Source organism: Macaca mulatta, chromosome 5 (genome assembly GCF_049350105.2).
Source record: "Macaca mulatta isolate MMU2019108-1 chromosome 5, T2T-MMU8v2.0, whole genome shotgun sequence".
In the NCBI taxonomy this organism is placed as follows: Eukaryota; Metazoa; Chordata; class Mammalia; order Primates; family Cercopithecidae; genus Macaca; species Macaca mulatta.
This window is the reverse complement of record NC_133410.1, coordinates 156,596,844-156,618,672: the sequence shown is the minus strand read 5'-3', so window position 1 is coordinate 156,618,672 and position 21,829 is coordinate 156,596,844. Positions and strand designations below refer to the sequence as shown.

The 21,829-nt window shown below is 40.4% G+C and overlaps 1 protein-coding gene across 3 annotated transcripts in view; it reads right to left on the bottom strand.

Annotated features, from left to right (window-relative positions):
• ARHGAP10 (Rho GTPase activating protein 10) overlaps positions 1–21,829 on the bottom strand; it is a 333,388-nt gene that overhangs the window by 21,041 nt on the left and 290,518 nt on the right. For all 3 annotated transcript variants that reach the window (XM_015139311.3, XM_078002317.1, XM_078002316.1), the window contains one exon: positions 5,190–5,349. In XM_015139311.3, the coding sequence (XP_014994797.2) occupies positions 5,190–5,349 (160 nt within the window). The remainder of the gene's footprint in view (positions 1–5,189; positions 5,350–21,829) is intronic.

Sequence of the window (21,829 nt, the reverse complement as noted above, 5' to 3'; positions counted from 1 at the left end):
AAGGAGGAGGGAGAGGGAAGAAGGAAAGACAGAGAGGGAGGAAGGGAGGAAGTGAAGACAGAGTTCGCCAGTGACTGCCACCCTGTAACTTCTCATAGCAACTTTCTCAGTGGGTGCCAGACTTCACAGAAATCTATTAAAAATGATCTAAAATGATTATTTTTCTGAACTTTAGGCAAATCATTCACGGTTTACTGTGGTATACTAAGCCACAAATCATATTTAAGGGGGGTACTTTGGTATCTCCCAGCAAAATTTATTGACTTCCTGAAAAGCAATCATGGAACCAACAGTCAAGTAATTTGAAATGCCAAGCAGTTGTCTCTGAGAAACCCCCATTCATTTGCCCAATTTAAAGGAAACAAGTGATTTCACTGACAAGAATAAAAATGGTTACCAGTGAGTACAAAGTATATGATGACATGCACAAGGCTGTATATGGGAATAGGAAGGTGTTATCTAGTGATTTTAAATAACTGACATCAAGTCTGAGTAGGCACAAATCTCAGTGGCACAACGACAGCTTGAGGCACTAGCTGGGATAGATGCTTTAGGGATATCTTAACATTCAGGATAAATAAAGCCAAGCCTCTCAGTGGGCGGGAGAGGGGAATCTACTGCCCTCCTGGGCTGCCAGGGTACACAGTGAGATGCATCTCAGGGTGCCAGCACCCCAAACTAGAGGGAGCTATTCTGAGACCATGCCATCTTGAATTTGAGAATGTGCCGGCAGAAAAGGAGGTGATCCTTTTCATTTGAAATCTGTAGAGGAAGCAGATAGCAATGCCTGATATTTCTTAAAAGAGATTCTCATCTGTGGCAGAGAATCTAAAAGGATTACTTGTCAAGGACCTGGCTCCATCCATTACAATAGAAGAAAACCTGTTTAGCAAAAACTACTTTATTGTGGGGAAAAAATGACTTTGGAACATTTGAAATACCTTGACCTATGATGTAATGTCCTCCAAGGAGACTGAGCTAGCAATTCTTCACTGGCAATGAAGTCACCCATCACCTTACTGAGTGTACAGGTAAGTAATAGCTACAGATTGATTGACTGCAATGAATAACACCCACAAGTCATAAACATCAGCAGAAACCCAAGGAATCCAATTCTGCTGCATTGTTTTCTACCTATCAGAGGCAACAGCTGCATTGACACACTGCCTATGTCAGAACCACGGCTGCTGTACATTTTCCTCTGCAAATTGTTTCCCAGTGGATGAGATTTTAGCATTTTTGTTCAACAGATCTACTGGGGCCCTATGTGATCCACATAAATTTGGACTCCATTCCGTAGGACCTGAGATCACAGTACAGGCATTGCCTCCTATTAAGAGCCCTGAGTAGAGTTTTAATGACCCCATAGCAACTTTGGCTAAAAGGGATCTTAATGAGCATTTACTTAGAACCTATCATATTTAATACTGTACAGCTGGTAAGCAGAGATAAAGGGGAAAAAGACAAGAGAACACACAATGAGAACTTATAAAGGCTAAGGAAACAAAACAGTAAGGAGCAAATGGTAAGATTAATTGTGTGGAATTGCTAGAGGAAGAGTTTGTAATCTTTATAAGAAAGAAGATGAATCAGCCAGGCACGGTGGCTCACACCTGTATCAGCCAGGTGGCTCACACCTGAATCAGCCAGGCACGGTGGCTCACAGCACTTTGAGAGGCCCAAGCAGGCAGATCACGAGGTCAGGAGATCGAGACCATCCTGGCTAACAAGGTGAAACCCCATCTCTACTAAAAACACAAAAAGTTAGCCAGGTGTGGTGGCGGGCACCTGTAGTCCCAGCTACTCGGGAGGCTGAGGCAGAAGAATGGCATGAACCCGGGAGGTGGAGCTTGCAGTGAGCTGAGATTGCGCCACTGCACTACAGCCTGGGTTACAGAGCAAGACTCCGTCTCAAAAAAAGATGATGATGAATAAGAAACCAAATGTAGTAGCCTAAGAGACATTCAGTAACATACAGAAAGAAATGAGATTTCCAAAAGGTAGCATTTTTATAAATACATAATTAAAATAAGAAATTAAATGTTTACTAATAATTATGTCAATATCACAAAAAAGTTCAAAGAATATAAGATCCAATTCCTATCATTAAGAATTTTATGGCCGGGCACGGCGGCTCACGCCTGTAATCCCAGCACTTTGGGAAGCCAAGGCGGGTGGATCACTTGAGGTCAGGAGTTTGAAATCAGCCTGGCCAACATGGTGAAACCCCATCTCTACTAAAAGTACAAAAAGTAGCCAATGCGGTGGCACATGCCTGTAATCCCAGCTACTTGGGAGGCTGAGGCACGAGAATCACTTGAACCCAGGAAGTGGAGGTTGCAGTGGGCTGAGATCGTACCACTGCACCCCAGCCTGGGTGACGGAGTGAGACTCCATCTTTGCCACCCCGCCACCCAACCCACGAAAAAAAAAAAACCAATTTTATGATCTAGCTTGGGGTAAGGGAAAGTTTAGATAGACATGTAGAAACATTTATTCCACATAAATATCAAATAATACTAAAAGGCAAATATTAAACAATACTCAAAGGCGACTTGAATTTCTTAGCGCCAAATAATGCGTATCAGCAGAAATATTGACAAGGGATCTCTCTAGAGGCTCCTTGTAGATTAGAGCATGGGGAAGACTTTCTGGAGGTGAAGATTAAATTAGACCGTGAAGATAGGTCAGGATTGGCTTGTGCAAAAAAGCACAATGGATATTTGAGGCAAAGAGAACCAAAGCATGTGGGAAGCACACACAGGCTACTGGGAGGCAGCAATGCAGGACCCTAGAAGAGTGTTTTTCTAAACAAAAGAGGTGGAGAAATCACTTATCCTAATTACACTCCTCAGAGAAGCAGCTTATACTCAGCACAGCCCTGGAAGCAGGCGAGGAGCAGCGGATGGTCTTCTCTAGCAAGGCTCACTCATTGTCACCTGAAAACTCCTTAGAAAGGCAGGCTCTCAGGTCCCTTCTCAGACCTACTGAATCCTCAGCTCTGGGATGGGGCCAGCAGAGTGGGTCTTAGTGAGACCTACAGGGGGTTCTGGTGCGTGCCCAAGTCCAAGAGGCACATACCTATATACAAACTTGCTAACATAATGACAAATCGTGACCGATACACACTCATCAGTAAATCCTTTAAAAGATACATAAGAAACATTTTAATATATACTTCAGAGAAACATAGATGTATTCCATCCATGGCACAGGAAAAAAAAAAAAAAAAGAACAAGTTTCTGAAGTAGGAGAAAGTCTCCATTAAAAAAAAAAAAAAAAAAAAAATCTCCTCTCCAGGCTTGCTTCAACTACTCCCCCCAACCCCCTTTTTGACCTCTCAAGGTTGGAGTGCTTTTCATGACATTTAAAAATGCGTATGAATAGGAAGCTAGGGAATTCACTCCTCATTTGATTTATGACCAAAAATATCAAGCCCTTCTTGTTTCAGGCATGGACGTGTTGTGAATTGAGTGTTGGCTGTACCATGGCTCATAATGTCACTTTTCTGCAGAACTACTATGGAAGAAAGATGACTGCCTAAACTGCACTCCACTGCCTGTGATATCCACTTACCGAAAGGCATAATTAGGGATCTGGTTTTCACTAAAACACACACACAAGCTAAATTCCACCTCAAGTGTAACCAGGATTATAGATTCTGGGTGCCTAGGTAACTACTGTTATTGTTGCTTGTAGTACTACGGTGAAACAAAATTTTTATTGTGGAAAAGGAACAGTAACGGTGACAAGCATACCTGAGTAATGTAGGATTTAAATCCACAATCCTCAGCATAAAAAATAAGCACAGATGAAAACATTGGCAGGAAAAATCTCATCTGGAGAATGTGTTTCCATACTTGGAGTCCCAGTTAGATTTTCAAAGTCTTCAGGTCACCCCCAAATTCTGGCATGCCAAATGTCTCCCAGCCTCTCTTAATACTTAATAAGTTCATAATCATTTCATGTGAATCCAGCAGTAACTATAAAAAGCCAAGTAATCTGAGGAACACTTTCCAGTCCATTTAAAGTCCCAAGAATGCCCAGCTAGGGTCAGATGACACCATTATCTATAATTTATTTTAAGCAACTTTGGCTTCAAAAAAAATTTTTTTAAGACTCTCTGGATAGGCTGGGCATGGTGGCTCACGCCTGTAATCCCAGCACTTTGGGAGGCTGAGGCAGGTGGATCACCTGAGGTCAGGAGTTCCAGACCAGCCTGGCCAAGATGGTGAAACCCCATATCTACTAAAAATACAAAAATTAGCTGGGTGTGGTGGCGAACACCTGTAATCCCAGCTACTTGGGAGGCTGAGGCAGAATAATCACTTAAACCCAGGAGGTGGAGGTTGCAGTGAGCCAAGATGACAGCACTGCACTCCACCCTGGGCAACAAGAGCAAAACTTCATCTTTAAAAAAAGACTCTCTGGATGAATTATAAATGCATTTTTAGATAAAATTTGATTGACTAATCAAGTACTGTCTTGTAATTATTAGTGGAGTTTTCTCTTCTCTGAACACTTGTTTGAAACATGATGCCCTTTTGGGTTCCACATCACCACCATCCTGCCTTTAAACAGCCTTGGTCAACACAGCCAGACAAGCCCTCACAGGTTCAAGGTACTTTATTTGTATTAATATTATTCGTCCTAATATACTTGAGCTGATCTGCACATGCCTGGCACTAAACCAAACTGAGAAGATAAAATCAAACATGTCAACCATCACGTCTCAACTCTGCAGGACGCTATCGAGCAAAACAGAGCAGAATGCTAGCATACTGCTCTCAGAAATTCATGTAAGTAAAATATCATTCTATAGACAGTTTCAACAGTCTGTCCATCAGCATGCATTCTCACATCTCTAAAAGTCTGCATAACTAGTGGGGAAATATCTTGGGTAGGATAGTAACAAATTTCCTTTGCAGAATCCAAAACTGCCCAGGAATTGAACTTAGATCAGATTTGACATAGCATCCATCTACCCTTCCATACTAGAAACAAAGAGAGTATTCAAGGAAGGCTCTGTTTTAAGGACCCTTCTCCCTTTGGTGGCCCCTCTGATAAGACAATAAGGGTTCCTTGATGTAATGGCTTCAGCACCCACTGGTCACTGCTCATGAAAACTTCAAAAGGAACTAAGTCATGCCTTCCTCCCTTCAGCACCCAACAGAAGCATGGTGACTTACATAGTGGATGCCCAGTCTCCAAAGCTCCCTCCGTCTGCCAGAAGGTGGTTTTTGTCTGGTCCAGGAGGCCCAGGGAGAGCTGCAGTCACGGGAGACGGGGAGGAAAGTGAGTCCAGACTGCCAGTAGGGGTGTCCTCCTTGGAAGGGTTAGGATTGTCACCTAGGAGGAAAAAAAGGCATCGAATTTCAAACAAATACCAGAGAAGAAAAAACTCCACTAATAATTATGGTGTTACTTGATTTGTTAATCAAATGATAAAATTACATTTACAGTTCAGCCTGACAGTATCTGGGTGTCCTGTCTTTACATTTTTTTTTTTAATCAAAGATGCTTAAAATAAACCAGAGATAATACACAGTGAGGAATGTTTTCCCTACAAAAAAACACAATGCTCAAAATCAGATAATGGAAGATAAAAGGCACAATGGTGGCCACAATGACTTCCTCACTATAAGCAGTCCAGGTATAAACCAATGAAATCAAGAACAGCTCCAAGCAGCACACCAGCCCTGTGGGGTCCAACCTGTTCCTTTCTGGTCACCTATTGGTTAAGTCATTCTCAGTTGCCACTTACTGCATAATAAATTAGACAACTCTAAAAGAGCCTTGTCTTCTGAGCTGGTATCTTGGATTATAATTTCTTCTTTTTTTTTTTTTTTTTTTTTTTGAGACGGAGTCTCGCTCTGTCGCCCAGGCTGGAGTGCAGTGGCCAGATCTCAGCTCACTGAAAGCCGCCTCCTGGGTTCACGCCATTCTCCTACCTCAGCCTCCCGAGTAGCTGGGACTACAGGCGCCCGCCACCTCGCCCGGCTAGTTTTTTGTATTTTTTAGTAGAGACAGGGTTTCACCGTGTTAGCCAGGATGGTCTCGATCTCCTGACCTCATGATCCGCCCGTGTCGGCCTCCCAAAGTGCTGGGATTACAGGCTTGAGCCACCGCGCCCGGCCCTTGGATTATAATTTCTAATACCCCAACATTAAAATCCCACACATAGACAAACTTCCATTTCCCTTTGGACATCAGGGAGGGTACTACAAAAGAGTTAGGCTTTTGTGGTGATGGCACAGGATGAATTTAAACCGAAGCTAATTTTTTTTAAATGAGTTGCACAATGTATGCATTCACAGGGGACCATTTTATTAAATATGTTTAGTATAATATAATTTGTGTACATTATGGGCTTGGGTAGAAAATGCTGAAGATGGAAGAGAGAGCTCACAAGAGCAGTTATTTCCCTCTACTGGTCTTGCTTTCGTGGTCCTCCCAGCTACTATAAAATGCACCTGATCTGCACCCATCAAGGCTCGGCCCTTAGGCCTAATCCTCAGTCCCCATTAAATATTAACTGCTCCAGGCAATCCTGCAGAGGCAGCAATGTTCTATAAAGATAGCACTGACTTGGCCTTGAGTTTATAGGTGATGGTCCTAAACTGCTATGGAAGCAAATGTGACACATATAGAGGTTCATAACCCCAGCCCCCAACAGCTTATAGCTGATTAAAGCTTCATGTTTCCTCAGTCCCAGGCCCTAGAAACAGCAAGCAAGAACTCCAGCAACAGCAAGGACCTTGCTCTCAAAAAACATCTTAGATGGTTTTTTTTTTTTTTTTTTTTTTTTTTTTTTGAGATAGAGTTTCACTCTTGTTGCCCAGGCTGGAGTGCAATGATGCGATCTCGGCTCACCGCAACCTCCGCCTCCCAGGTTCAAGCAATTTTCCTGCCTCAGCCTCCCGAGTAGCTGGGATTACAGGCATGCACCATCACACCCGGTTAATTTTGTATTTTTAGTAGAGATGGAGTTTCTCCACGTTGAGTCTGGTCTCAAACTCCTGACCTCAGGTGATCCGCCCACCTCGGCTTCCCAAAGTACTGGGATTATAGGCGTGAGCCACCATGCCCAGTCAGATGGATTTCAATTCTCCTAAAAATGAAGCACAGGAGAAATTCCAGGCTCTGATTAAGCTAGCTCCCCAGACTGTAATCTTGAAAACTGATTGTACAAAGTAATTCTTATTGACTCCTGACCCAGCTTACAATGAAGGGTTAAGAGAGAAAATCTTACAAACGGAGCTTTAGAACAACGGAATCCAGACAAGCAGGACTTGGAGATGGTGGTGATGGCTGGAAGAAGAAATTGTTTATGATGGGTACTGCGGGGGACACCTGGCGGACCCTGTGCAGAAGATTCTGATGAGGAAGAGTTTTCTGCATGAGTGCTGCGCGCTAACCAGCTGCACCACTGGAACTCCAAAGAGTTTTCTGAGCTCTTTCTTTCGTAAGTGTGTTCCCAGGGAGGGTGGGGGAGATGGCTGAGCAAGAGATGAACCGTATCTCCACAGGGCAGTTCTTCTCCCTGTCCTGAGTCTATTTATAAAGTCTAGAAGACTCTACAATTGCTCTTTCAGTGAAGCCACTTTTTCCACAGTGCTTCACCACAAAAACGTTTAGCTAATTGGAGAAATTCAGCTCCAACAGAAGGGCCAATTTTCAGGCAAATGGACCAAAACCCACTGGTAGACCACTGCTATGATTTCCTTTTAATTTATTTTCTTTCTGGGATCCAGTCCACTTTGGAACAAAGACCACGTCATCCCCTCTGCCCAGCGAGCTCAACTCCATCCAGTTCTTTTCTATGAAAGAGCCCAAGTGCCGCGAGGGGGCTGGCCTCCAGCCTTCCCCGGCCCCTCCCTGTGTCTTTCATTCATCATGAGCAATGACTCCCCCCAAAATTAAGAGAATCTCAAATGGAACACCAGCACAGAGTCCAGAGTAAACCTGAACATTGACCTGGCAGACGGCTGCCCTCAGGGCTCAGCTAGACGCACCAAACTGTCATCAGTTCTGAAGCAGAACAGGATCACCTTCACAGCAAGTCAGATGCCAGCAGCTCCCTGGCTGCAGGAGGCTGGACCCAGGCCCTCAGTCCTCCCTGGGCTGTGTGCCCTGACGGCCGGGCAAGGCATGACATGGCAGAAGCAGCAAAGGAGAGTCTGGGACCGGTTTATTCCCTGACTCACTCCTACCAAGAGAAACCTGTCAATGAGAAGCAACTTTGGGGAACTGGAGACCAGGGGTTTAATGTTACTTCTGAAAGATGCCTGAAATGTTTTTACAACCAGATACAGCAGATCATTTACACTGCCTCTAATCCTTTTCCCAAGCAGACTGACACAGCACAAATTGTCATTCAACATATTAAATCACATTCTATTAAGAGAGTTTTCTCTTCCTTCCTGCCAAACAGTGGCAATCTGAACCCTCAAGTGAAAATAATATTGGTAGAAGGGAATGTTGACACAGGCTGATCAAAGGAGAAGCTACCTCACCCTACTTTCCAAGTGTACAGAGCTCCTTCCTCCTTCACTGTTCAGGAATGAGTTTACCTACTTGAAAGAATCACTGAATTTGAGGGAGAATAAATTATCAGGTACATAAACATTAAATACTCACAACCATTTCTGAAACTGTAGTTCACCAAAAATCAAATTAGCATTTTTTAACTAGTATGAAAATAATAAAACTTAAAAAACATTCTATGTTCAACTTTTAGAATGAATACATATATATATATGAAAAAACGCATATACATTTTTCCTTATACATTTTTCATATATATTTATATATCTATATTTATACATCTAAAATATGTGAGAGAGACAGTGTGTGTGTGTGTGTGTGTGTGTGTGTGTGTGTGTGTGTGTGTGTGTGTGTGCGTGTGTATTTTTTAAAAGAGACAGGGTCTCCCTATGTTGCCCAGCCTGATCTCGGACTTCTAGGTTCAAGTGATTCTCATGTCTTGACTTTTCAAAGTATTGGGATTACAAATGTGAGTCACCACCCATGGCGGGGAATAAAGATTTTAAATCCCACGAAACTAACTTAAAATTGAGAATTAAAGTCAGATACACTCATTATTTTTCCCTATCATTTCTTCTGAGTGAAGAATCTCTCACACAATCTCTCCCCTCAGGTGTTACCCTTTAACAGGCATCTACAAACAGACAAATCACCTCTGGATAAAAAGGGTGTTCCAGCGAGTGAACAAAAATGGTACCAAAGGATTTATGAACAGACTCTAAGACACTCACTGGAAAATGAACTACCGCCGATTAGAGAGAAAATGACTTCCTCGCAGCATCCTCAGATTAATTCCCACAAGGTACTTGCCAAACCCCTCCTCTCCTGATTCTTTTCTCCTTTCTCACAGCTGTCTGCAGCCATCAATTTTGCATTTCGCCATCATATACTGGTTTTATAACTTGGTTTAAGGTGTCCATTTCCCTTGTACATTTTGTCAGGGTGGAGACCATGTCTTGGTCTTGGGAAGCCTTAGAGAACACAAAGCATTGCCAGGCAATCCAGGAGTCATCAGGAAGTATGGCAGACTCACTGCCACAAGAAAAGCATGAGCATGGAGAGCCACTGCCTCTAGAAATTGAGAAGGGAAAAAAATCTGAAGACCCCAACATATTATCACAAAACCTGCACACAGTTTTGGATTCTCATCCTCTCCCGTTTTGAGCCCAGCACCTCTAATCTACTTTATTCACCCAACTAGCATTGACTGAGCTTCTCCTTATGTACAAAGGCACACCACAGATGCTGAATTACACAGATAGAGAAGCAGTCCCTAACCCAAAGATGCCCAGAGTATAATGCAGAAGACAGGCAAAGACAAACAAGGTGGTGTTTGCTGTAATATGGTTACGTCAAGAAGCTTTGAGACCCAGAAAAAGGAGTTTTCAAAGTTACCAGTGTCAGGAGCGAAAGACATGTGGGAGTGCAGCAACAGGAATAGGAAGAAATTATTGCCAGTTTCAAGGAAAAAGCCTCTGGTAAAGAAAATATCAAAACTGAAAGAACAGAAACAGGAGAGCATGTGGCCATTTTCAGAGCCACAGTAGTTGGATTTTGTTGGAGAACAGAGTCAAAGGCAGAAAGCAGGTGCATGAAGTAGGGTTAAGAACTTCGTATCTAATGTAAAGGCATACGAATTTACTCTGCAGACACTGGGAAGGTACTGCAGGGATTAAGCAGAGAAGTGATATGATCGGAGAATAGCTCCAAAATATATTCCGTTATGACAGTCATTAGAACTCAGTGAACAAAGGTGAAGGGTGAGAGAGAAACTTAAGATGAGCCTCGGGTTCATGGCTTGGGAACTGAGTATATGGTAGAATCATTAACTGAAATAGGGAATAAAAAAATAAGGAGCACATTGGATGAGGGAGATAATAAGACCAGTTGCAGGCATGTTGGGTTTGGGGTGTCAATAAAAAACCTAGGTGAGAGTAGCTAAGGGAGAGTTGGTTATACAACCCTAGAGCTCAGAAGAGAAGCCTGGGATAGTTTTACTGATCTGAAAGTCATGCACAGAGAGTTGAAGTCACAGCACTGGATGGATAGAACAAGGAAGAAGATGTGGAAAAGTAAAAGAACCTTGAGGAATCTTCCAGCCAAGAGAGCTGGCTGTTCTTTAAAGCAATATTGTTGTTGTGTTGTTGTTGTTTTAAATACAATGCAGTGTTCTTTTGCAAATATTTAGGATTCCTGCACAAACATCAATAATCATAAAAACGGAACACAATTGGCCAAGAGGACATGTCTTTGGTGATAGCTACTATATTCCCCTTAGTCTGATTTTTTTATGAGCCTGAGCACGTGGACAAGTGCTTTATTTTCACGATAGACTAAAATAATCTTCAAAGATTGGCAGAAAATTAGACCAAGAGGAGGAAACAAGAACTTGATAATTCTACCATTTCTAATAATTTAGAGGAGGTTTATATCTTATTTTAATCTATTGATAAGCTTTTACTTTAGGTAGTTTAACTTTTTTTGTTCTGATGATGACAAACTGTTCTCTTCATTCATTTTCTGGTCATTTCACTTGAATAGAACTGCTTTTGGATTGCTGGAAGGAATAAAGCTTCGGGCTTCCCTCCCATTTCATTCATTTCTTCTTTGTCTCCTCTCAAATATACTTCCTAACAGTTAAGTCAGAGATAGTTCCCCCCTGAAATCCCTTCCCTGCTGTTCTTCCACTTAGCTGAAGATTTTTTGGGCATGGTATAAAATCACAGACGGTTTCTGTTATTCCTCACAGATGGACCATCCCCACAGCAGCTAAGCTATCCCATGCTCCTCATTCTTAAACATCTGGCTTATGTATCAGCAGGAGTAAGGAAGAAAAAGAGAAGACAGAAAAGAGGAAAGAAAAATGCATAAAAAGAAAAGATCTAATATATTAGTTGAATTTAATTTAAGCAAACCTCACAGTCATGCATTTGGCTAGCTGGGGGACAGCTGAAACCTACTTTGGTACACAAATATTCTTCCTGTCAGGTCACAATAATCTTAGATACTTCTAATCATCAAGGAGTTAACAGGATCAAAAGAAAGTTTTGCTGAGAACAAAGTAACTGCACTTATAACACAGAAACACTTTTATTATAAAGTTCATTCAGAAAATGTTCAGCCAAGATGGAATATTAAGGAGAAACCTACCTCTCCCTCACACAAACACCAAATAACCACCCCCCAAATTTTTTTAATAAATAAAAATATATAACTGCCCTGATAAACTTGTTACACATTTCTGTGGAACAGAAACAGAAAAGAAACATCCAGAGGGACCATTAATTAGCCAAAGGTTTATGGTTCCAAGACCAGCTGAAACCAACAGAACCACCTAGACATTTAAATCCTGCAGGGTTCTGGCCGGGTGCTGTGGCTCACGTCGGTAATCCCAGTACGTTGGGAGGCTGAGGCAGGTGGATCACCTGAGGTCAGGAGTTCGAGACCAGCCTAGCCAACATGGCAAAACCCAGTCTCTATAAAAATACAAAAAACAGCCAGGTGTGGTGGTGCATGCCTATAATCCCAGCTACTCAGGTGGTTGAGACAGGAGAATCGCTTGAATCCAGGAGGTGGAGGTTGCAGTGAGCTGAGATCATGTGACTGCACTCCAGCCTGGGCAACAGAGCAGACTCTGTCTTTAAAAAAAAAAAAAAAAAAAAAAAAAAAAAAAAGAACCTGTAGGGTTCCTAGTATCTATAATAACATACCAAGCATGGGGCAGAGGGGCTACAGCCAGGCTCTTCATGTGAAAATAGGGACTGGGAGAAGCCCTGCACCCTAGATGGAGGCCAAGAACCTACAAATAAGTTCCCCACTTGCCTGGGGGATGATTCGGCCTATCCTAAGGACAAGAACATTGTGCTGGCAATAATAGCACCTGGCTCTGAACCAGCACCTAGGTGACCCCAGTGGAGGCAATAATAGCCAGACAGCGAAAAGAAAGGGGAGAAGACGGATCCAACACGTCCTAACCATGCATAGACACAAAATATCCTCCTTCACCATGGACTTGTAAACTAGAACTGCTAAAAACAAAAAGAAAACTAAGACAGCAAACTCAATGAATAAGAAAACTCAGAGATTTAGAGATTTGTAATATAGAGAATAGAAGTGAAATTGCCAAAATCTAGATCACAGAAACAAATTGAGAGGAGGAAATATTTAAATAATAACCAAAGTTTTGAAATTAAAGAAACATCAAAGACCTCAATAGTAAAAGACTGAGAGTGCCAAACAGAGGAGTAACGAAAATCCTGCACATAAGACATATTATTTTAACATTTAAGAATATCAAATACAAAGAAAAAAGCACCCATATGGAAAAAGCAGATCATATAAAAAGAAAAAGAATCAGACTGACATCAGACTTCTCAACAGCAATGTTAAGTGCAGAAGGAAATTGAAGTAGTATCTTAGGCTGGGTGCGGTGGCTCACACCTGTAATCCCAGCACTTTGGGAGGTAGAGGTGGGCAGATCACTGGAGATCCAGAATTCGAGATTAGCCTGGCCAACATGGTGAAACCCCATCTCTACTAAAAATACAAAGAAAAAAACAATTAGCCAGGCATGGTGGTGGGTGCCTGTAATCCTAGCTACTCAGTAGGCTGAGGCATGAGAATTGCTTGAACCCAGCAGGTGGAGGTTGCAGTGAGCTGAGAACACACCACTGCACTCTGGTCGAGGCTACACAGTGAGATTCTATCTCAAAAAAAAAAAAAAAAAAAAAAAAAGAGAAGAAAAGAAAAAAGAAGAGAAGAGAAAAGAAAAGAAATTGAAGTAATATTCTTAAAGTATTAAAGAAAAAAAAATATGAGCAGAGAATTGTATATTCAAACTGCCTTCAACTGTGAGGGCATAACGAAACTATTATCAGATATAAAAATCCCCAAAGGATGGCCACACAAAGAACTATACTGACAACACTCTTAGAGAAATTCCTTGAGTATTTAAATAAAAGAAGCAGTATAAGATGTTCAGCTAACTTGATAATGTCCATTGTTGTCTTTAAAAAAATCTAAGACAAAAGAAAAGGAAAAGAACATAACCAAAATAATCCAGAACTGAAACTCTGGAAAATATCAACACAGTGGGGGTGGGGAGATCAGAGGGAGTTGATAGCCCATTAAATTATTTGTCTTATTGGAAGTGGGGAGAGAAATACAGTAACAGAGAAATAACACTAAGTTTCAAAACAAAGGCACCACTTTAGAAACAAACAAACAAAAAAACTATCATTTTAAAAAGCAGAAGAACATTTGCTTTTTTGAAGAGAAAGCAGAAAACGGCAATTGTATCAAAATTCATTAAGTGAAAAAATGACAGAAATCCTAATATGACAGTAATTGCAATATATATAAATGGCCTAAACTCACCAATTAAAACACAGTGACACTCCAAATGTATTTTTTAAACCCAACAGTATGTTGACTACAAGAAACATGCTTCAGACAAAAAGGCCAAAAAAGGTTAAACTAAAAGATCAAAAGATGAATATATTAAGCCAATATGAACCAAAAGGAAATGATCTTAATAAACCACACAAGAATCATTTTATAATAAAGGAAAGAAATAGTTAAATGAGAAGATAAGCACCTGATAATACAGCCTCAAGTAAAAAAATGACACAAGTACAAAGAAAAAGAGAAAAATCAACAATTGTAGTTGCAGTTTTTAAAACTCCTCTCAGATACTGCTATCAAGTTGACCAAAAAGATATATCTGTAATCAGTAATGCAAAGCTCATGTTTTATACACATGCATACAACTCACAATAATTAGAAGATGCACATTATTTTCAAGAACACATGGAATATTTTTGTAGGAAGGCTATAAAGTCTTACCAAATTCCAATGGATAAACAGTATATAAATTCTCTTCTCAGACCAATATTGCAAAATAATCCATATATTGGTAAACCAAACATGATTAAGAAGAAAATCATAATGAAAATATTTAGAACTCAATGATAATAAAAAAACATTTCATATAAAAATTTGTGAAACATGCCGAAAAATGTCAAAATGGAGATTTATGGCTTTAAAATATTTGTTAGGAAACAAGAAAGGTTCAAAACATTTTATGCCATAAAAAGACAATTTTCCTAAATACTGGTAGTCAAAGAACAGTCATGACTGTTTAAATATTGAAATTACAATCAATGTGAAGTTGACTATGTAACTAAAATTTACTGAAATATATTTGATTTTTTAATTTCAGTACATTTACTCAACAGGAATTAATCGTATACTGTAATACACACAACTTCATAATAGTGAAAAACTATTATTAAACTATTATTTTTATATTTAATGTAAGACTTTGAGAGAAAAAAATCTCCAGATCACAGTGAAAATTGATGAGAAAATGTGATCTGACATATAAAAGCTCACTCTAAACACAGAGAAATAAATCTGAAGGCTAAACACCATCTATTGTACTTAGAGTGGCTTCAACCAAAATGAAACGAACACTTTCTCTAGCAGGGCGTGAGCACAACTGTTCCAATTGACGTCCACCTCATGCCCTTATCCCCTTGTGCCTGAATTCATCTTCCTGTCACCCTGCATTTTCTATCTTTTAAATAGGGCCACCCAATAAAAACCAATAATCTCTTGCTTTGAGTATTTCAATGGCTTCTCTGCCCAAATGATGTGTCTGCTCTAATGATGTTGTACCCAAGGAAGACTAAAGTAACCACAATGTGGCTTAATGTCTGTATTGGAAGAGGGTTCAGGAGCTGGGGGAGGAGAAAGCATACCCTCAAGAATCAACACCTCTGGGTAAAAGTCACAGTGGTAGACTAACAGCTCTGAGAAGAAAATCTACAGGAAGAGCCTGAAATGGAGGGGATTATAAAATGCTGCAGTAGGATGAGAGTTTTGTTTGGCTAATTTGTATAAGCCTGTTTAAAACATAATCTTTGAACTAAGCATGAGATAGTCATGTCCTAATTTCTACCATATGGCAAATACTATGACAATAAAATCTCCTAACCATTGCAGTCTTTCCTCCTAATGTTACCCAGGACATTCAGGGCACTGAAAAGGAGAGCAGTGTCTAGTATCAGAAACAGAACTGCCAAACTCATTTCGTATATATTCTAGCATAATTTCTACTCTGCTAAAATAAAGTCTGGGTTGCTATATCATGTCAAAAAGTAGTACCTAATGCTACACTGAATAGTGAAAACGGAAATAAACTAAAACTTATATTTTCCTACCCCAGTTCAAATGCTTTTGGAATTGACGGAGATTGAAGGATATAGCTGACATCCATTCCATTCCTTTTTTTTTTTTTTTTTTTTTTGAGACAGAGTCTCGCCCTGTCACCAGGCTGGAGTGCAGTGGCGCAATCTTGGCTCACTGCAACCTCTGCCTCCTGGGTTCAAGCGATTCTCATGCCTCAGCATCGCAAGTAGCTGGGATTACAGGCACATACCACCACACCCAGCTAATTTTTGTATTTTTAGTAGAGACGGAGTTTCACCATGTTGGCCAGGATGGTCTCAATCTCCTGACCTCATGATCCGCCTGCCTCGGCCTCCCAAAGTGCTGGGATTACAGGTGTGAGCCGCCACCATGCCCGGTCAACATCCATTTTTTAATGATCTAGTACCTGGAAAGAGTAGAGTGCACCATACTGTTTCCTCAAATGTGGTAAATACAGGTCAAAGTATACTACTTACTCCCTACAAAAGGAAACATCTCAGACTGTCATATTGGATCAGAACAATGACCCATCTCGTATGGCACTCTGTTTTAACAAGGACATCCAAAGATGCTCTAGTTGTCCACAGCCTCTTCCTTTCTACCCAAGTCTGAGAAGTGCACCATAACACCCACTTGCTTTGAAACAGGCAGCAGTTTGTCATGGACCGTGAAACATTCAAGACCTCCAATTCTGAGTAAAGGAGCATGACTTCCAGAAAAACTTATGATTTATTACTGCCCCAAAGGCAGGATTACAGTTTCGTCCAAAATTTTGATTTTGCATTTTGTCACTAGCACTCTAATAATTATTAGCTTTCAGAAACTGGGTGACTAGGTCTCATTACGTATTGTTAGACTGAGGGAAACTGAAAAAGATCATGACGAAAGAACACAGAAAAATCACCTATCTCACCCAGCTGGATTATCTAAGACTGTTTTTTTCCAAGTAGCTCATTCCTGAGTTTTTGAAGAAAACTGAACAGCCTTGTTTCTTCACAGCTTACCCAGATGCTTGGCTGGACCAAAATGTCATCGTGTTCCAGGACCTCATCTAGCTAGAAGTTGTAATCTATACATAGAATGACCAGGGCATGCAGAGCAGTCTGAGGAGCATGGCTGAGAAAGGTCAAAGTCAGGTCCAAACCCCAATCAACACCTAACCAGCCAAAGAAAACCTGGCACTCCCTCTCCAACCTTCCCTATGATAGTCAACTTGTATTAGTCCATTCTCACGCTGCTAATAAAGACATACCCGAGACGGGGTAATTTATAAAAGAAAGAGGTTTAATTGACTCATAGCTCAGTATGGCTGGGGAAGCCTCAGGAATCTTACGATCACAGCAGAAGGGGAGGCAAACATGTCCTTCTACACATGATGGCAGGAAGGAGAAGTGCCAAGCAAAAGGCAAAAGCCCCCTTATAAAACCATCAGATCTTGAGAGAAGCCACTCACTATCACAAGAACAGCAGGGAGGTAACTGCTCCCACGATTCAATTACCTCCCACGGGGTCCTTCCCACGACATGTGGGGATTATAGGAACTACAATCTAAGATGAGATCTGGGTAGGGACACACCAAATCGTATCACAACTTCAACTGAAATGGCTAAGGAATTGAGCAAGATAACTTTCTTCGAGAAGCACTATCAACAGAGGCACCAAACAGATAAGATCTACAGAAAGAAACAGTCCAAAGCAAGATAAAAATTAAAGTTAGATATTTTTCAGCCCAGATATTTATTCTCATCCTCCACAAAACCTAGGCAGGGAATTATATCATATTATCTCATATATTAGTTTTCCTTAACTGGAAAAGTAAACACACACACACACCACACACACACACACACACACACACACACACACACAGGCAGTTCCTTTATTAAACAAATTAGAATAGTAAAGATAGGTTATGGAATACTAAGTTTGACATTAAAATGAAACCTTTTAAAAACTGTGAATGTAGGGATATCTTTCTTTAAAAAGAGAATCAACTCTACCCTACCATCCAAAGGAAATAATTCTTTACTGTCCATACAGTAGTAGGTATTGCGTGATTACTCTAGAGAAAAAGTCCAGATTCTTTCATCAGAAAATCTTCCTTAAGTCTTACATTAGGGGAAAAAAGGGAGAAAGACTAAGACATTAACCCTGCCAACTGCCCATTAAGGAAAGCAGCTACCTGTGTTTCTCACCACGGGCAGGTGCACTGAGATGCAGGTTATAACTGCCGCAAGGTAGAGAGCTTCCTAAAGTCCCCCTTAGCCCAATTCTCAGTTACACTGCAAGCTCAAGTAATGCCATCCAGGGTAAGGGGCAGAACAACCTCGCTCCTCCCATTTTCCCTCTGAAACAAGGCAAGCCAAAATGGGAACTATAATGAAGTCAAATAATGTACAGATGAATGACAGTCAGTTGCTAGATAATAATTCACTTGGCTAATATAATGTATCTGAAATTCTCTCTAGAAAAAGAAAAATGTGACTTCTCAAGAAAATAGCTTCCTACTTTCAATCCCAAAAGCACAGAAACAAAACGACATACAGATCTGCATTCCCCCCAAAAATGAAAAGGCAACTCCTGAACTATAAATTAAAATGTCACATTAAGGCATGAAAAGATGTAATGAAATTGCCATAAACTTAAGTAGATTTTATTTTCTGTTGCCCAAAGATTTAAAGAAATTAAGCATAATGCTTGCCCCAGAAAGCTACTATGACAGCTAAAATATGCCAAAAGTGCATGCCAGGAAAAGCTGATGAGAGAATCGGCTGTTAAAACCAATCACATGACAAAAAATAAAGACGGCATTATAAAGTTATAGCAACAGCTAACAGGCATCAGGTTACAACTCCAGGAAACACCTCTACCTCTTGCAAAGGTCAATGGAAATCTGCAGCAATTCAATTATAAAGCAAGTAAGACCAGTTCAGTTGCAATGTCAATAGAAGTCAAAGCAAATTGCTTTACTCTATAAAGCAAAGAACATTTTTATGTCATAATCACAGTCCTGGGGCATTGTTTAAAGACTAAAATTTTTGCCTATATAAACAAAAAATGTAACAGCCATGTGTTATTATTCTTGGGAACCCAAAACTACTCAGATACTTAAACTATCTTCCATAAACTTTGAGGAAGCTGCCACTTTGACAGCTCAGGAAATTTAGAGCACTGTGCTCAGAGCACAACTTCAGTCCGGCTGAGACACTGAGGGCTGCCAGATTCCTTGCTTTTCACCTCTCCTCCCCTGTTCTTCTCACCTAAGAAGGAAAGTTCATTATTATTAATTGCCAGATGGAGGCCGGGGTAGTGGCTCACACCTGTAATCCCAGCACTTTGGGAGGCCAAGGTGGGTGGACCACCTGAGATCAGGAGCTCGAGACCAGCCTGACCAACAGGGTGAAACCCCATCTCTACTAAAAATAGAAAAAAACAAATTAGACGGGCGTGGTGGCAGGGGTCTGTAATCCCAGCTACTCGGGAAGCTGAGGCAGAAGAATCGCTTGAACCTGGGACGCAGAGATTGCAGTGAGCCAAGATCGTGCCATTGCACCCCAGCCTGGGCAACAAGAGCGAAACGGTCTCAAAAAAAATAAATAAGTAATTGCCAGAGGGAGATGATAGTTACCAATAAACTTAGGTATAATGTTGGACAAAAATAACCAGAAATGAAAGACTAAATTACATTTTATTTGAAAGTATACCAAACATGAAAGCATATCTGAAGCTCTTCTGCTTCAGATATCAGGCTCTCAAGAAAATATAAGCTAAAAGTATTCAATATTCACTACATATTGGCTGGTTTACATCCATTAACTCAGTTGTTCCAGGCAAAAACCATGTCAAAGTTTTATTGTCCAAACTTGTAAGGCTTAGAGGGGGATTTGCTGAGATCATAAACAACATCAAGAGGAGGGCAGAAATTTAAACCCAGGTTTAAATCCAAAGTTAACCACAAGTGAGTCAACCATTCATTAAAACTCTTTGCTGCCTAAGTATTTCCAGTAATAGGGATCCCCAAAACGCCAGGACAACGCGACCATGAGAAAGAAGCCTGGGCAAAAGGTGAAAGACACGTGAAGTCTAACAGGAAAACACTAAGCAGTGAGAGACAGTCATTCTCAGTTAGTGCCAGTGAAGCCTCTCCAGGCCAGCTCATGCTAAAGGGACTCCATTCCCTTTCTTTCTAGACTCTGCTTCTCAATCCTTCCATTTCAAAATTTTAAATGTATACCCAACACACCAGTATGAAACACAGCTTGCTTCAGCGTTAAGTTGAAACATTTGTAAACGAAACACATATAAATGTATGTGGTATGTATGTATTTATATGTATGTGTTACAAGTAATACACTATAGACAAGGTATGAAATACAAATATGTATAAAGAAAATCACCAACTCTTACCACCTAAGGATAACCATTGTTATAACTGATTATTTTTCCAGATGTACTTGTATGCTTACAGTATATTTAAATATATAGTTTTTCCTTTAAAAGTGAGAATATTTTTGAAAACTCCATTTTAAAACTTGCTTTTTTCATTCAAAAGCATACTGTACACTATTTCTATGGATACATCTTTATCATCCCAGGATGGAAAGAGGCCTATGTGTGATGAGTAAGACATCTGCATCATCTGACTGTGTTTGGCTGGGCTGTAGAATACAAAGTCCTCTTATAAGTACATCCATACAGTAGAATGCATAGAATACTATACAGCAGTGAAGAAAGGAGAAAGCTCTCTTTGTACTGACATAAAAAGCAACACAAGATATACTATAAAATTTTAAAAAATAAAAAAGGTACGAAACCGACTCTTCAGTGCAGAAGAGAGTAAATAAGAATTCATATTCCTATTTGCTTATTGCGGTGGTTAATATTGAGTGTTAACTTGATTGTACTGAAGGATGCAAAGTATTGTTCCTGGGTGTGTCAGTGAGGGTGTTGCCAAAGGAGATTAACACCTAATCAGCTGCCAGAGCGGCTGGAATAAAGCAGGCAGAAGAAGGTGGAAAGACAAGACTTGCTGAGTGTTCCAGCCTTCATTCTCCCATGCTGGATGTTTCCTGAGCTCGAACATGAGAGTCCAAGTTCTTCAGCTTTTGGACTCCTGGACTTACGCCAGTGGGCTTTCGGGTCTTTGGTCACAGACTGAAGGCTGCACTGTCAGCTTCCCTACTTTTGAGGTTCTGGGACTCGGACAGGCTTCCCTGCTCTTCAGCTTGCTTGCAGATGGCCTATTGTGGGACTTCACCTTGTGATCATGTGAGTCAATACTCCTTAATAAACTCCCCTTCAATATATACATCTATCTTACTCATTCTGTCTCTGTACAGAACCCTAATACAATTGTATATAAGCATAAAGAATTCTAGAAGGATAGGAAACTATAGGTTGAACCATATAAAAATGATGATATTCAATCATGTTTGGCATATACCAACAGCAGTTTCACAAGGCACAAACTTGCTAATAACTGATCATCAATCCAATGTACATCTCAACTCTAGAAGGATTTCAGAAACTACAAGTTGAACTACACGAAATTCTCAATGATTACATTTGGCCTATAATATGGGGGGGGGGGCATTTGAAATTGCTGATATTAGATAATTTTTGACCTAAAAGATGGCAATTTTATGTGCTTCAACCCATGAACATCCATGGTAAAAGATCTGGCTTGCAGATGCAGGCACTGAGTCAATGGGATGGAACAGATCTTTCCATTTTGTATCTTTTTATACTTTTTGAATTTTCAAACGTGGGAATATATTATTAATTTAATTATTTTTAATAAAGAAAGAAGGGGAGAGAAGTGGGAGGAGAAAACAGAAAAGTAACAGCAAAATCTCATATATTCAGGCAGCATCAAATTCCAAAATGTGTTCACTTTCTAAATTTCTAATAGCCTGTTAAAGTATCAGGTACCTGAGATATCCTCACTACAACCAATCTATGACCAGATGTTTGTTCATAGATTGGCAGAAATTACAATAACGTGCTTTTGCAGTACGTAATATCACTGAAATAAAATGCGTCACTTCCCTCCCCCGTCTCTCATAAAAAA